The following is a 15,730-nucleotide window of genomic DNA, read 5'->3' as shown; positions in this document are numbered from 1 at the left end:
TGTCATCCCCTCTCTCTGCCCCCTTTCCTGTCTATCTTCAGCTGTCACTATAATAAAGGCAATAAAAGTCCCAAAAAATATACTTAAAAAAAAAACAAAAAAAACTAAACAATTAATGCTCGCGTTTAGGAAAAGCAAAAAAATATATGAATTTGACATCCAAATAACTACAGGAAAAAATGAATTTGTGTTCCTTCTTCTTTGTAAACAAATGCTCTGTGGATGTTTATGAGTATTTATGCAGTGTGTTGTGACAGAGGCCCAGGTTTTTATCTCAGCGCTGGATGGAAAGCTCTTCTTAAATTCATTTTAGCCAGCTTCAAGTAGGTTGTATGTGTGTGCATGCGGGTGCACGTGTGTGTGCTCTGCCTCAGCAGGGAAGAAGAAAGTTTGTGTGCAGATAAGTTGCCCATGGAATATTCTGAGTCAACTGTGGCCCCTGAAGCATCTCATGGGCCCAGAGGGAGGGACAGTGGGAGGGAGAGGGGAAGGGTAGAGAAGCAGTGTGATAGAGGGTAGAGGGGGCGCATGGTGAGAGGGGCTGCATAGGCTGTCTGAACTCATCAAAGAGCCGCGGGTCTGCTGTGTGTGTATGGTGCCATGCCCTAAGGGGGGTACGGTGGGTGGGGGTAGGAGGGCAGAGGGAAGCTGATGAAGGGGTTGGAGGGTACAAGCTAACTAAATGTGTGTGAGCCTACGTGCTGTGGGTAGTGAAAGCCTGAATGTAATAACATAGTAGATCTGCTTGAGAGCAGTAGAGGACGAAGAAGTGATGATAGTTTGGCAAGCTGATTTTCACTTCAGACAATGTCTACCGAGTAGGGGGGAAAAAACAAAACAAAAAGTCTTTCTGTGTTCTGAAATTACTAGAGAAGATATGAACTACAGATTTCAGTGGCAAATGTGTTAAAATATCTGATGTTTATTTGGACCAAATTACAGCCAAGCTAAAGGCAAAATGTTACATTGTGTGTCCCATGTGGTCCCACTTCAGCAATACACTAAACTATCCGAAGAGGATTACAGGTCAAACAAAAATTATGTTTACTAATTGTACTAACTGTACTAATTTGCAAATATAGGGACAGCATCACTTGCTGCAGTCACAACAACAACAACAGAAAAAGGTTAATAGCCACTAAGTGGCACATTTTAATGTGATCATTTAAGTGACTCTGATTATATACGTTTTGTAATTACATTTTGTAGAAAACAAGACAATCCTGGTGGAAGTTAGCACAACCCATTGTTAGTATAAAAATACAATTTCAGCATGATTGACAGCTTCAAGGACTTTATAGAGAAACATAAGTTAGCAGTATCCAAACATCTGGACAGTAACAGATTCAATGAATAAAGATTAGGATGGTTTCTTACATCTATTACAATTTCATTCCCACAGATATCAACTGCATATTATACTGTATGTAATCAGCCAGTACATATGTGGATGGAAGAATTAAATGTTAAATTAAATGAATCCAATTTCCATTTGAGTTGTTGTGCTGTATTTGCCACATGTGTCTTTTCCAACTCACCGCATGTGCGTAAGAGCTGTAGGTGCTGAAGGGAAGGGCGATGGCTGGGTTAAAGATGCCAAACTGTCCAACCATCTGCTGCATACGTCTGATGGTGCGCTCCTTGTCTGTGTCTGCGAACTTGACCACCAAGCTGGAGGAAGCACCCTGATGGGGTAGAGAGAACAGAAAATTAGAGGCAAAAGAGCATGGATACTTAACCCTGCTTTTCTGCAGGCACCTTTAACACCAACACTGAGTCAGTCAGTCAGTCAGTCAACATTAGGATTAAAGTCTTACAGCATCTCATCTCCAAAAAGACTTTGAAGAATAATTTGCTCATGTGACTGTTGATTGTAATGATTTACTGCATAGTAAAAAAGGACCAGTGTGTAGGATTTATTAGCATCTAGCGATGAAGTCGGAAATTGCAACTAACTGAAGACCACTCGCATCTGTATTTGACAACCTGGGAATGAGTGTGTAGGAGAAACTACGTTGGCCACACAAAACCTGTAAAAAAGGCTCATCTATAGCCAATGTTTGGTTTTTCAGTTCTGGGCTACTGTAGAAACATGGCAGTTCACCATGGCAGACTGCATGGAAGGCGACTCACAGCGCCTGTAGATAAAAAGAGCTCAATCTAAGGTAATGAAAAAATATTCAATATTCAGGTGATTATCACTAATGAAAACATACCTATGAATATTATATTCCATTTCTGGCAACAGATTCTCCTTAATGTTTCACACTGGACCTTTAAGAGACAGCCAATAACAAAAGGCTCAGAAAGTCCAATAAAAGAGCATGAAGAATGTTATTGGTTATTATTTCTGATTTCTTAGTAGGCCGTGTTCATTAGCAACAACAACCGCTACTGACATCAATATCAAATGAGCTCCTCTAATTGCATGTCAGGGTTTTTTGGGGGGCTTTCTAGACACAACATCATTGCACATTTGTATTATTGCACGATGGTAGAATCGTGCCTCCTTATTTTGTGGCTGGCATACATAAACATGAACCCTACAGAGATACGTGAAGAATAAAAATATTCTAGTTATTGAATGAGAACCTCTGTGTTTCTGTCTGGCAGATGTGCAGACAGAAACCATCCGTTCCTTCAATCAGTGTTTAACATATGTACAAAGTCACTTGGGACAAAGCAGCCTCGCTGTGCATGACATAAATACTTTATATTTCCCCCCGGCTTACCCCCTCTGGTACAGTACATACATGTAACCTTGGTGCTCCTTCCCACAGTTAAGGTTAAAAGATCTGCAATGTACAATAATTTGAAATGAAAGTGTTTTCAAAGTTTTTTAGGGCAATTTCTCTCATTCTATCCTCCTTCTGTTTTAGCCTCCCTCTTCCTTTTTGTGGCTCTGGCTATTCGTCCCATTATCAACACTATTACATCTTTCTGCAGGCCAATAATAAAACAGCAGGTGTGTCTGCCACACACCCTTCATTAAGAATCTTCAAATGATTTAGCGCTACAGTTGACCTTTTGTGTGCTCCGCCTCTCCTCCCCTCTGCGCCCCCAAACTGGCCAATCGATCCACATAAAAGGCCGAAATATTACTCTGATCTGACAGTGTAGAAAGGTTGTGTGTCAGTCACGATAAGAGCCCCCCTGAAATTGATGCAAGATTGTCAATAACAGTGGTGACTGGGGAAGTGCCTGAATTGAAGGTTGGGGGTTAGGCCTTTCGAAGTGCTAAAGGGGGTATTTCTAGATTTGGTTGGATCTGGGTGAAACCTGACTTGTGCTGGACTATAGGCAAGCAGTTATAAATTGAAACTGTAATGCGAGCCATATTATTATTAATAATTCATTAAAGTTTTTGTTTTTGTTTGTTTGCATTTTTCCCTGACCCAGAGGTCCCAGGGGTTTTGCTAATAAAGACATCTTTGGACAGCAAGAGATATTTAAAGACAGGCACTGGATCTTTCAACTGTAGCATATGGATTTTATTCTCTCCCTCTCCCTTTCTCCCCACTTTTCTCAATATTCCCCCAAGCCCTCTCCTCCTGGCTTGTTCACTGGTTGAATCACAGGTTTGAAGGATTGTAGGTGAGTGGCCAGTTGGTTAGTTGGCTGTCTTACTAAATGGTTGATTGTCTAGTTAGTTGAGTGATTGACTGACTGGCAGGCTAGTTGGCTGGATGGTTGGCTAACTGGCTGACAGACTAATTGTCAGACTGTCAAGCTGGCTGATAACTGTACTCTGGCAAGCTGAGTGACTAATTGTTTTGCTTCTTACTGTATGTTCAATCCTGCCGCACTGGAACACCAAATTTTCCTGGTCACTGAGATCCGTGTATGACTGCACAACAAACAGGATAGAAACAAGATGTTGAACAACATAATTTTTCTGTTTCTCTGCCTTTCAATATACCATATATTAAGAGTACGCTCAGTCAATTCAAGGTTAACTTTGGCACAATTGCAGCTTTAGGGTTTGTCTGTTGTGTCTGTCCAGCTTTTTAGTATCTGCATCATTAACTTTATTATGAGGTTTAACTTTGGGAGAGTCCAGGACAGGGCAGAGCAGGACCAGAATATAGAGGAGATGTGCTAGTACATTGAATATTTTAACTCCCTCTCACAGTTAAGCTATTAAAGGCCTACCCTCTTTGGTAATGAGAGCTGCATGTTCCTGCTCTGCTTCTCTAATTTTTGGGGAAGGCTGAGTTTCATAATCTGAGGATACGAAGTTGGAACACTGCAGTCAACCTCTTTTCCAACTAGTACTAGACTGGAGTGTGTCTGCTTGAATAATAGAAACATGGTCTATTGTGAATTGACCTGTCTGGTTGTATAAGAGGCCTTGTGCCATTCTCTTTCATACTCTTGCATGTATGTCCCACTCTCTGCAAAGCTTTTTTCAAGGAACTCTATACACTGACTCTGCCCTCCCACTGGTTCTCCTCAGGACACCTGAATCGTATGGCTTGTTGGCTAAGCATCTGCTGCCACATTTGTTTATCTCCCAGGTTTGCCCAGTTAGGCCTGTCAGGATATCAGTGAGCAAAATCTCCATTGCTATAAAGAGAGCAGGATGAAGTGTGAAGTAAAAGTCTCATTAAATTTTTAAGCTGCCAAGTGTGAGCAGAATCCCCCCACCAGGCGGCTCCCAGCTGCCTAGAGAGCCACTGAAGGAAGGGGAGTTAAACAGGGGGGATAAAACAGGCACCACAGATTCAGAACCAAAAGGAAAGTCTGCCTCTTTAAAGTTCCCTCTGCTTGCAGAGGAGGCTTGGTGTCTATCCAAGCTGCGCACCCAGCTATACATTCCACACTTCTTTAACTTTAAACCAATGCTGGCATGCATTAGTGCAGGGAGAAAAGGAAGACTGATCCTGTGTCCTGTATTGGTATATAGCTCTATTGGTTTCAAGTGTCACATGGTGAAGGCCTTAATGGTGTCCAGTCTGCACGGGTTAGTCACACTATGATTCAGTGCTAGCACGAAAACAAAAATTAAGAAACACATCCCGTCTTTCTGATAAATATGATTTCATCATCCTTACAACGGATCATTTTTCATCCCTGCGAGTAAAATAAAACCTGCCTCTTTTTAATCAGAATGTATGGCCACAACATATGGCATCGTATTCCATCCACATTGCTCACCATAGATTAAACAACTATTATATATTCAAGACGTTATTACTTAATATTAAAAATGTATTTGACCATGTTCTTGAGGGAACCCCCCTTCATGCAAATGCGTGCTACTCATCATGTGCTGCTCATCAACTGTTTGACATGTTTATTTTCAGACTATGGTGAGTTTCACATACCTACATATATAACAGATCTCCCTCAGCCACATTGAGAATTTGAAATTTGAGTTATTTATTGTGCCCCCACTGAGTGCTATATCAACACTGCATATACAGTTAGCTGCTGCACTATATAGCATACTATTTATGACCTTAGGATGATACTATTGTACTAATAAGGCATTACCGCTCATGGAATCATACAAATACACATTCTTTTTTAGCTTGGTAGAATAATGAATGACTGTGATCTATTAGGAGATTAGAATGTAATTTGCTTGGGTAGAAATACTTGTGGGGGAAATGACACGTCCTCAACAATAAACACTAACTTAAAAATATAAAGGCAGAATGTCGTTTAATGAGTAGCAACACAAAGATGCATCATCCTTGTGAAATACTGACTTATTAAAATTCTGCATCTCATTGAATACACAATGAGACCTTTACTGTTTTCTGACTTAAACCAGCATTTATGTATTGTAATATCTGCTGTTTGTTGCCTTTCTACTCATTTTATTATTATTTGAGACAATGACATAGTGATCTATACATTAAAACTATGTGTCTTGTTGAGTATCAAATCCTGGAACTTGTGCACACTTGCATGTGTCTGAAGTAATAGAGAAGATCCAGCAACTGGGGAATCACATTTAAATGCTTTTTTTAACCCTCTTTTCTCTTCACTCTCAATCATCCAGCTCTCTCTTCTATGGAAACTTTACCTCATTTGCTTTCCTTTGTTCTTCTCTTATTCTTCCATCATCCTGCTGCTGTGTTTCTATCTCAGTCCCTGTGTCAGCTGAAACAGCCTCAAACCCAGGCTGAGCTGACGCGGATACGGAGTGCAAAAATCAGCACGGCTCTAAGGACCTGACCCACACACCCTTCGTCTTGGTGTAATTCTGTCCCGGGACTTACTTCCTACACGGCCCTGCTGAATCCCAGCAATTTGCTCTACAGCTCTAGCGTTTAAATGTTTAATTGAGCCACTCATATCCTGAACTGTGGCAGGGTGTGTGTGTGTATGTGTGAAAGCCGAAGGAGGCTGAGGGATGGTGGTGGTGTGTATGGGAAGCGGAGGTCTGCATATTTGAAATATGACGGGTTAGGGTGTGATGGAGATCCAGCCAAGGTCTTATATGTGACCTGCTGATGCACTCCTATAATTCATACACTTAGACTATCTTGGTATCATTGTTCATAGAATGACATAATGTCGTAGTTTGCTATTGGCAGATCATTTTTCATTTGGTGTCTGTCAAAAATATACAGAGATGAATGCGTGGATATATATTTGCTCCCATACATGTATGCAGACATGAAGTATATTTTTGCATGCACTGACCGTCATATATGTATACGCATACATACTCTCCGCATACATACATACAACACATACAAATGCCCACTCTCCCTCTACATGAATAACACAAATGTATTCAGCTCAAGTCCGCCGAGCTGGAAAATAAGATCAGTCAGGGAGCCTTTGACCCTAGCCTGTGGCTGTACGAGCATGTGACAGTGAAACAGAGAGAGGAGTAATATAGAAAGAATATGTATGTGTGTGTGTGTGTGTGTGTGTGTGTGTATGTGTGTGTGTGCTCATGTAAATGTGTTAGCCACAAAGTGCTTCTGTTTGTAGATGTTTATGTATGCACACACATGCATTCATGTGTGCGTGTGTGTGCAAACTGATAAACTCTAAGAAGCCAGTCTTCATGCTTTGGGGGATTGGCAGTAGATCTATCAAACTGTTGTAGTTAGTCGCAGTGTTAATATTCGGTGCACTTCAGCACCTCAGATAGTAGATATTCATGGTCATCTATCTGAGTCTTCTAAGCAGCCATGGCCTCGGTGTGGCAGCAAAAAGGCACACCCTTGTACATTAAGGGTGTAACAGTATGTGTATTCGTCCAGAACCGTTCGGTACAGGACCTTCAGTTTAGTGTCCAACTGCCTCAGTTCAGTACATCCTGTAACTCAAACACTTACAGTCAGATGATCCTACTAGTCGCATTTGCGGAAAAACATTTCTTTACCTATAAAGGTTTTGCCGTGCACCAGTTGTTGTCTATCAGCTGTAGCACAAGACCAAATCTGACTGGCAGCTGCAGATGTGGACCGTGCCAAAGTAATATCTAATGCTATAAAGGTTTTTATCGCTATTATATATGGCCATACTTGGTTGTAAATACTGGTTTTAAGCATAAGGTGCTAAAATAGCCCAGCTAAAATGTGGCTTCACATGTGCATTTTAATCAGTCCGTTGTGCCTACCCTGTATAGTGCAAGGGGCAGTTGTTCAGGAATTATAAACGGGTCAGAGTGTTACGTTGTTAGCATTTATGACATTTGTGTTATTAATTATATTGACAATATGCCAGTATTTGAATGCAATACGTGTTTCAGAAGAACTGACAAATTACAAAAATATGATTTTCAGTTGTTGTTGTTTTTTTCCCCTCTGCTGTACCAAAAATTGAGTTACATACTGAACTCTGGTGTAGCATTGTACCCCTATTATATATTCTGGCTCAGTTTGTCTTAGTTCTTTAGAAAGACTCATCATTCCTATTAGCCCTAGAGAAATAGGAATAAGGCGATGGCTTATAACAATGGATGCCCTTTACAAGTTTGGTATGTATCCTGAACTGTAGCCTTGAGTCTTCTTCTTTTGTTTTCTCTGACTTCTTTTTGCAGCTGTGACTCAACTGCAATCAACATGAACTCAAATGGACACAGGATGTATGGTCCAAGGTTTTTCCAGGATCTTTGCTACACTGATGGACACTTTGCTCTGAATAGCACCGTCCTGCTGAGGCGTAATGGTCTACTGGTGGTCCGCTAATCTCTGCAAGGCAGGCACACTGTGCCCTCTCCTCCAGCAGCCACAGGATATGAGATGCTGATCAGATTTCTATAATCAATTTACCAGTGCAGGAGGTATAAATCCTGTCCATTCACTCATTCTCCCTTTGCTCCCTCCTCTCTCTGCCTCTCACTCTCTCTCTAACTCTTCCTCCCCTTCTTTCTGCCCCCTGCTTATAGTTAGATGAATAATTCAGTAGCCAATGTGGTGAAAGGTGGAGTAAACAAGTCTATTGCCTAATATCCCGAGAGGCTGCCAAAGAGAGACGAGTGAGGGCAGAGAGCTAGCAGAGATAGGGGGATGGAGCAACAGAGAAGGAGGGTATCTATGTAGAATGGACATCCAGAGTCTTTCCTCATGACCTGCAGTCATTTGCACTTAGATTGACTCTAAGGTTGCACCAAAATGGCACAGCTGGCTTCCAGTGCTTCTCTTTGCTTTCCTCTCTTCAGCCACACATTGGCAACCATTAATAATAAAATCATACAGTGAAACACATCATCTGTGAGATAGGGTGGTAGAGAGTTCAGGGTCCTTGCTTCTCTGAGGCGAGAGTTCCCGAAACAAAAATGAGGATAAAAGCAGAGTATACTTCAAGCCAGTGTATAATAAAGGACGTGACTCTGTCTGCTCGCCGGATGTCACGGAGAATAACTCTATTCAGGTTTGGAGTGCAGAGTAAGTAGCTTTTATTTTGACACCATCAGGTATACAGGATCCATACCTAAACACGAGACACATACAAATGAGCAATACAGCTTCTGTGTTCATAGTAAATCCAATACAGAAAGAATTCAGAGAACACAGTATGCTTACAAAACGAGGAAACGTAATCTCACACTGGAGTTATATTCACTGATTATGCAAGGAGAACTACTGATTGATGACTCACCCAAAATTCAATTATCATTCTAAACAGTTTTATCTGGAAATTAGATTTGGGTTTTATAAAAAAGTACCATGTTAATTAAAGAGACAGAAGGTTATTTCTGGCCGTATCTGTTTTTAAAGCTGGAATATTTGTGAGGATGGTTGCACTTTCTACACGCTGATTAAAACCTGCACACAATTGTGACTGGTGGTCTGTGTGTGCATGTTGTGTATGTGATGGATGCTGCATGGTGTGTGAGTGTTTCTGTGGTTTTATATATATTATTTAAGTAAGGGAGAGCTGTACTCACAGGCATGGTCTGGCTGCCATGGAGGGCACTGATTGCTGACTGAGCCTCAGTATGTGTGGAGAACTTGACAAAGGCGCAACCTGGAAGAGAGAACAGATGCACACCACACACACGCAGGCACACACACATAGGTACACACACACACACACGCACACACACACACATACAGTACATACAGTAAATGTAATCAATTGAGTGAGTTTACAAGCTTACGGTATATTAATAAAGGATGTTGAATTATATTTGACACCACAGAAATCACTGTGCAGTGAGAGGCTCTCATTGCACAGCAGGCTGCCCCACTCTGGGCATTAGGCAGGCAGACAAGCAGGCAGAAGCTGCAGGCTAAAGATTGCACTGATGAAGCAGAAAAGCATGCTATTTAGCACCACATGCCTGTCTGTGCATATTAAATACTAGCTAAACTGGCTAAACTCGTAATGTTTTCAAACAGAAAACCACTCAATTTGAGAACTCAGTGCAGTTTATTGTTCCCACGACAGGATGACCTCATCAATTTTTGGGAATATGAAGATGTCTGTCCAAAGGCCAGAAAACCACAGAACCAAAACTCTCAAGCGCTAATGTTCTTGAGGAATATTGGGAGGGGTAGATAAAGTGAAAACACGTGGAAGATAGCTTTTGTGGATTGCAAAGTGAGCTGTGGCACATTAATTATTAAATTATTAAACTAAAGTATGCCCCCCCCCCCCCTTTAGAACCGGAAAACTTGGAACATATTTCACAAATGAATTCAAAGCAGTACACTTTGTCTCCTTTAGAAGAGATTCTAATCCTCAGCACTGTGGCACTAACTGCTTGTGTTTATTTTAAAATATGAATTATACTTCCATCTTTCCATTTATTTTATACAGTGCCCAATACACTGCTCTTGCGTGACTCTGGAGTGAGTTTATCCACGTTTGACGGCAGAGGAAAACCAAATAAATAACAAATTAAAAACTAAACTAAACTCTCAACACAGAAATGTGTGAGGACTGAACCTGGGCCTGTTGGAGCAAGGCAACAGTGCTAACTACTGAGCCACCATGTGCTCTCATAATTATACCCTATTTCACCTAATTTCATTTAATTTTAAGTTTCTTTTCTATTCTTATTTAATCTTTCACACTTTATTCTTCTTATCATCTGTCCTGTTTGACCCAGCCGCCCTGCCATTCTTCTCCCTCTTAATGGGCTTACCCCTGTGGACACCAGCCAATCAAGATGCCCATTCAGCTGTCAAACCACTAACCCCTATTGAGATATGAAGAGAAAGGAGCTAGAGCTTGGCATGACCTGTACAAGGACTTTGCTACAGTAGTACAAACTATATGACACTATAATTATGCATTTAACCCTCAGTATACTTTGCAAGCATGCATTGCCTCTACCTGAAATAACAGGAGTGTTAATGTGAAACTGAAAATCAAATGAAGACATTATAAAATATTCTTAACCTATTAATCAATTATTAATTACTTAAACTCAAAGAATATTGTTGCTTATAATTATGTGCAAATAGGATTGTGTTATGGTTATGTGCCAAACAGGTCTGTTTTTGTCAGCAAAAGGCAAACTAAATGTATATATCACAAACTAATACAGACAATCCATTAAAGATATGATATAATATGATAGTAATGTTTGAAGTCAGGGTTTTTCAACTCAGAGAGCCGACTTAGACAGAGCATAAATATTGCAGAGCCACAAAGAGGACTTCTTCTAATAGCAGAAGAATAGAAGTTTGAAAGCTCTGTTAGTGTAAGTGTAAGTATTCGTTATGCAGAATGACGCATTTCAGAATCAGAACAGTACCTATCATTGTATTGTAACAATAAGTATTGACGCATTCATGTGTAAACATCACTTGAAGCTATTAAAGGTGAGGCTAATTAAAAATTTCCACAACTTTTAAACTGGTTATCAAATATTCAATTTATTACTGATGCCTCTATATGACCTACATAAGCAAACCAGACCATTACAACCGGGTTGGATTCAGTTGGATTTGAAATCATAAATAAATGATATTAATAAGTAGGTGTCATATTATAAATATAGTTTATTCAAAAGTACATTATTTGCCTCTCAAATATAGCATGTATAAAGTAGCATAAAATGGAGATACTCAAGTAAAGTAAAAATACCTCAAAATTGTATTTAAGCACAGTACTTGAATAAATGTACATTCCACCACTGGCAACTTCCCTTGACTGCCCCCTTCCTCACAGTGGGGACACTTGAATTGTTTTGACATCCATCTTTCCCTTCTCCTCCTGCTAACCCACTGCAGAGTAAGAGTGCTCCGGCTTCAAGCCCCTTTAAATATAATTCCACAACAATTTCCATAAGCGCTGGCTGGGGAATAGGCTTTAGAGACATGAAAAACCACTAGTCCCTTTGCTCTTTGCTGCATGTCAGAGGGAATTGATGTCTCCAAAAGTTTTTGGCCTGCAAGATATCAACATTACAGTGCCCAAGTTACAGTAAGGGGCCTGCAGTACTGTACATCCATAGGAAAATATGCTTTAGATTAACACCCAGGGACAAAAAGGAAATCACAGCTTTGTAATGTAGAGGAGTTTTTTAATAAAACAAGATATATGCTGAGGAAGAGCTTGTGATGGCACAGTCAGCATTTTAAAATTACTGGCATTTTTTTAATCGTTGCTATATTTTATGGGATTACAAATACATAACATAGGGGTATCTTGTTCAGCTGGTGGCGACCATGCAAGTAGAGAGTCTTGGTTTTGTTATCTGGCATGGATTGGATTTTATCACAGATTATCCCTACCTTATCTATTCAAAACTTCTCTGTTTTCAAACAAAGAAAGACATACATTATTATCCCCTTTAAAATGTTAAAATACTTGTCTACTGCCACAGAAAATGACAATAATTTCTCCATAAACTGAACAAAAGGAGAAAGTCAAACCAACTAATTATCCACTTAACGTCTCTCATAGTCCCTAATTATGACAGTCAGACATCAATCAAAGAGTATTTAATACATTCGGCTTAACTTTTTTGTCACTGCCTGCAGCCGACTACCACATCAAACAGAGCAGCGTAAAAATGTTTGTAATTACGTAAAAATCTGGTGCATATGTCACATATATTTGACATAACCCAGCTGACGTAGACACTCACACACACTGTCACTTCTTTGCCAGTGACCTAAATAATGCTAACAACTGTATCATGGCTCATACCTTTGCTGTTTCCGTCAGGACCTCTTAGGACCGTGCATTCCTCGATGACTCCGTAGGGTTCAAAGAGGCGGTAAACATCCTCCTCGGTCTGTTGTTTGTTTAGCATCCCAACAAACAACTTCCTGTCTTCTGGAACAAACAATGAGACAAAAGGTTAAATTATAACTTTGACCTCAATTATGAAACCAATTTGAGAACATAACAGTGGTGAAACTTCATCATTGTTGGGTGGAACAGGCGCGAACACAGACAAACAATATGTATACAGAGTCTTGGTACTGTACAGTGGGGTGACTGTCCAGTTTATTTAGCGCTGGTCTTTTCTAAGACATCATTTTAATCTCTAGTGCAACTGGGTTTAGTCCCATATGAGCACATATACTGTAGCTGCTGGGGGTAAGTGAGTGGTCAGGGGCTAGAGGGAAGAGCAATAGGAAGACTAATGAAGAGGTCTCACACACAGACACACACACACAGAGGCACAGAGACCCAAGACAATGAGCAAGTCTTTGGTCCTTTAAAAGCACCAGGGGCTCCAGGCAGCTCCAACCTCCTACACAGCACACTGTACTGGCTGGAAACTCGCACTCTCTCCTTCTCTTTTACCCATTCTCTCCCTTGGTCTCTCTCTCTCTCACTTTCTTCTCTATTCATCTCTCTCTCTGCTCTCTTTTCTGCTTTTCTTTTTCTCTCGCTGATTCTACATTTTTCCCCCTCGTTCTTTTTCAACTGCCTGCCTCCCTCCCTTCCTCTTTATCTCTCTCTTACTCTACTAATTGCTGCTGATCCAGTGTTTTTTGTGTAGCCAGAGAAATATTTCAGTATGCTCTTCAGTGAACAATGGTGTGTCTCTCTTGCGAGCAACGAAGGCTGGGAGACATGCCATGAATAACGCTGACTTTTCAATAGATAGCCTGTATGCTATTGAGTCCTGTAAAATGCTGTGGGATCTGATCTTTACCTTGACCTGACACACTGTGTTTACTGATGTACTCTGGCCTTGTATGATTAATGCTACAGTGCAGTGTGTCTATGCTGGCAGCAGAAGCACTAAAAAACCTTCCCTTTATACAGATTGTTTCTCCAACTCTGACCTGTGAAGTCACAGTGGAGAGACTGAGTGAGAGACAGGACTAGCGGCCACTGCTGTGAAGAGGTTGAGAGCGGTATAAATCGCTGCCAGAGGTATTGCACAGTGTCAGGGTGACCTGTGACGACTACCGAGTGTGTCGTGTTGCTGTCGTTCCCTGACCCAGACACAAGCCGATACCCACATTCCTGCAGCAGGCACGGCAGTGAGTATATGCGGACACAGGGCCCAGCTAGGGTTTCAGCACTCAGCACCACCAATGATGCACCTTTAAAATAATCACCCGTGTCAGAGCGTTGTCTAGGGAGGGGCATCCCTTGTGCTGGCTCCTTATTGCAAGTGGCAGGATCAGAGGCTATGTATCAAAATGGAAGTGATGCAATGTGACATCTGTCAGGGTGGATTGGAGAGCATTTATCTGCAAAAAAAGGAAAGCCCTGAACTGGAAAATGAAAGGCCAAGACGGTCCTTCCTTTTGCTGGAGGGAGAATATAAATTCTGAGGTTGGATGAGTGGAAGAAGGGGGAGGGGTGGGACTGCACAAATTTCCCTGAATGCCGCCAGAACACATCTCATACACGCTTGTGTATACAGCTGGAGAGCCACACACAGCAGACAGGACCACTCATTTAAACGTTGCGTTCCTCTTGTCCCTACATTGCTTGTAACTCCCTTCTTCAAGTAGATGATGGGGATCTGACAAGTTTTGAATGAATGCATGACCTTTATCAATTTCATATGAGCAATTTCATATGAGCAATTCCATATGAGCTGCACTCAGGCGATCGCACTATGCACAGCTCGCATGTGGCATGACTTAAAATACGACACGGCATCCATCGTTCAGCTGCAAGATTGCTAACTGGCCACGTCACCTCCACCTGAATGGAATAATATTTATTAGACTCCAAGTTTAATAGGATCATTGGCCACTATATATCACATTCCTGCGTAATATTGGTTCACACTAACATACACAAAACGCCTTACACACTGGAGTCATGTTCAGCGTGCTGGCTTTCTGCATTATGTCTCAGGGAGGTGCTAAGCTGAACACACATGCAGAAGTTGACTGCAGTGTAAGAAAGATGTGACTTTATTTTTTAATTTTATTTACAGCAGTGACATTTAGTAGTAGTTCCTCATCTGTGGCTGAGAGAGAGATGGAGTGCATGTTCTGCAATGTGAGTGTGCTTTGAAAACAAGCTAACAATGCATGAAAACAGATCATCTAGGAGATCTGTTCCACCGTCTAGGATTCTACTGTGGCTGCTCTGAACTAAAATGCTACCATGGGAATTCAGGTGTTGTGTTCATCACCAACTGAAACACTATCTCATTTATCTACAACCCTGCAGCACAGGCAGTGTGCAAACAGACACACAGAGTGCAAAACACCTACAGTCATTTACACATATCTGAGGGGGGAGGAAAAGAAGGAGCAAAAGAGGAAGAAAGGGAGGGAGAGAAAAACATTACATGCACACACTGACACAGAGGATTACAGATGACAGATCCCCCACCATGACCACACACAAAGTAGACTCAAAACGAGTTGCGTGTCCCACTGTTAACTATCACGTAACTACAGTGAATTGACTTTTTCTTCAGGGCAGCTGTTCTTTTGAGTAATGCTCTCTAATGTGTGTTTTTCTGAGTACAGTACAAATAGATGTTAAGTCTCTGTGACACAAAAAACACATATACGAAGCTAACAGCATTACCACCAGTATGATAACTGCGATTGTTGCTAACTTCCATCAACCAGCTGCTACTACACAAATCTCTCACCATCTCAGCTTTCACTGTTTTATATGATTTACGTGATGCTGTAAGTGTTTAAACCTGATCTGCAATATATTTTTACATTATACATATTTTTAACTACGTGACTGTGTATTAGGCTCTAAGCACTGCCAAAACCTAGTTGACCAACACTCAACACTGTGCATGAACTCTGTGTAGACAAAGACAAAAGACTGAAGCTGCTGTAACTGCGATGCTGCTGCTAGCTGGTGCTGTAGCTACTGCTAACTGCTGGGTATATATATATATATATAT

The 15,730-nt window shown here is 41.1% G+C and overlaps 1 protein-coding gene across 1 annotated transcript in view; it reads right to left on the bottom strand.

The window, feature by feature from the left end:
- The window catches only part of celf5a (cugbp, Elav-like family member 5a), a 184,197-nt gene that overhangs the window by 22,694 nt on the left and 145,773 nt on the right, over positions 1 to 15,730 (bottom strand). Inside the window, exons 4-6 of the mRNA XM_035654113.1 lie at positions 12,580 to 12,708; positions 9,362 to 9,441; positions 1,539 to 1,685 (exon numbers count right to left, since the gene is read on the bottom strand). Of these exons, the coding sequence (XP_035510006.1) occupies positions 1,539 to 1,685; positions 9,362 to 9,441; positions 12,580 to 12,708 (356 nt within the window). The remainder of the gene's footprint in view (positions 1 to 1,538; positions 1,686 to 9,361; positions 9,442 to 12,579; positions 12,709 to 15,730) is intronic.

The sequence above is a fragment of the Morone saxatilis genome, unplaced genomic scaffold (assembly GCF_004916995.1).
Source record: "Morone saxatilis isolate NCDOM2014 unplaced genomic scaffold, NCSU_SB_2.0 Contig12, whole genome shotgun sequence".
Taxonomy (NCBI): Eukaryota; Metazoa; Chordata; class Actinopteri; family Moronidae; genus Morone; species Morone saxatilis.
This window is presented reverse-complemented; position numbering and strand designations above follow the sequence as displayed.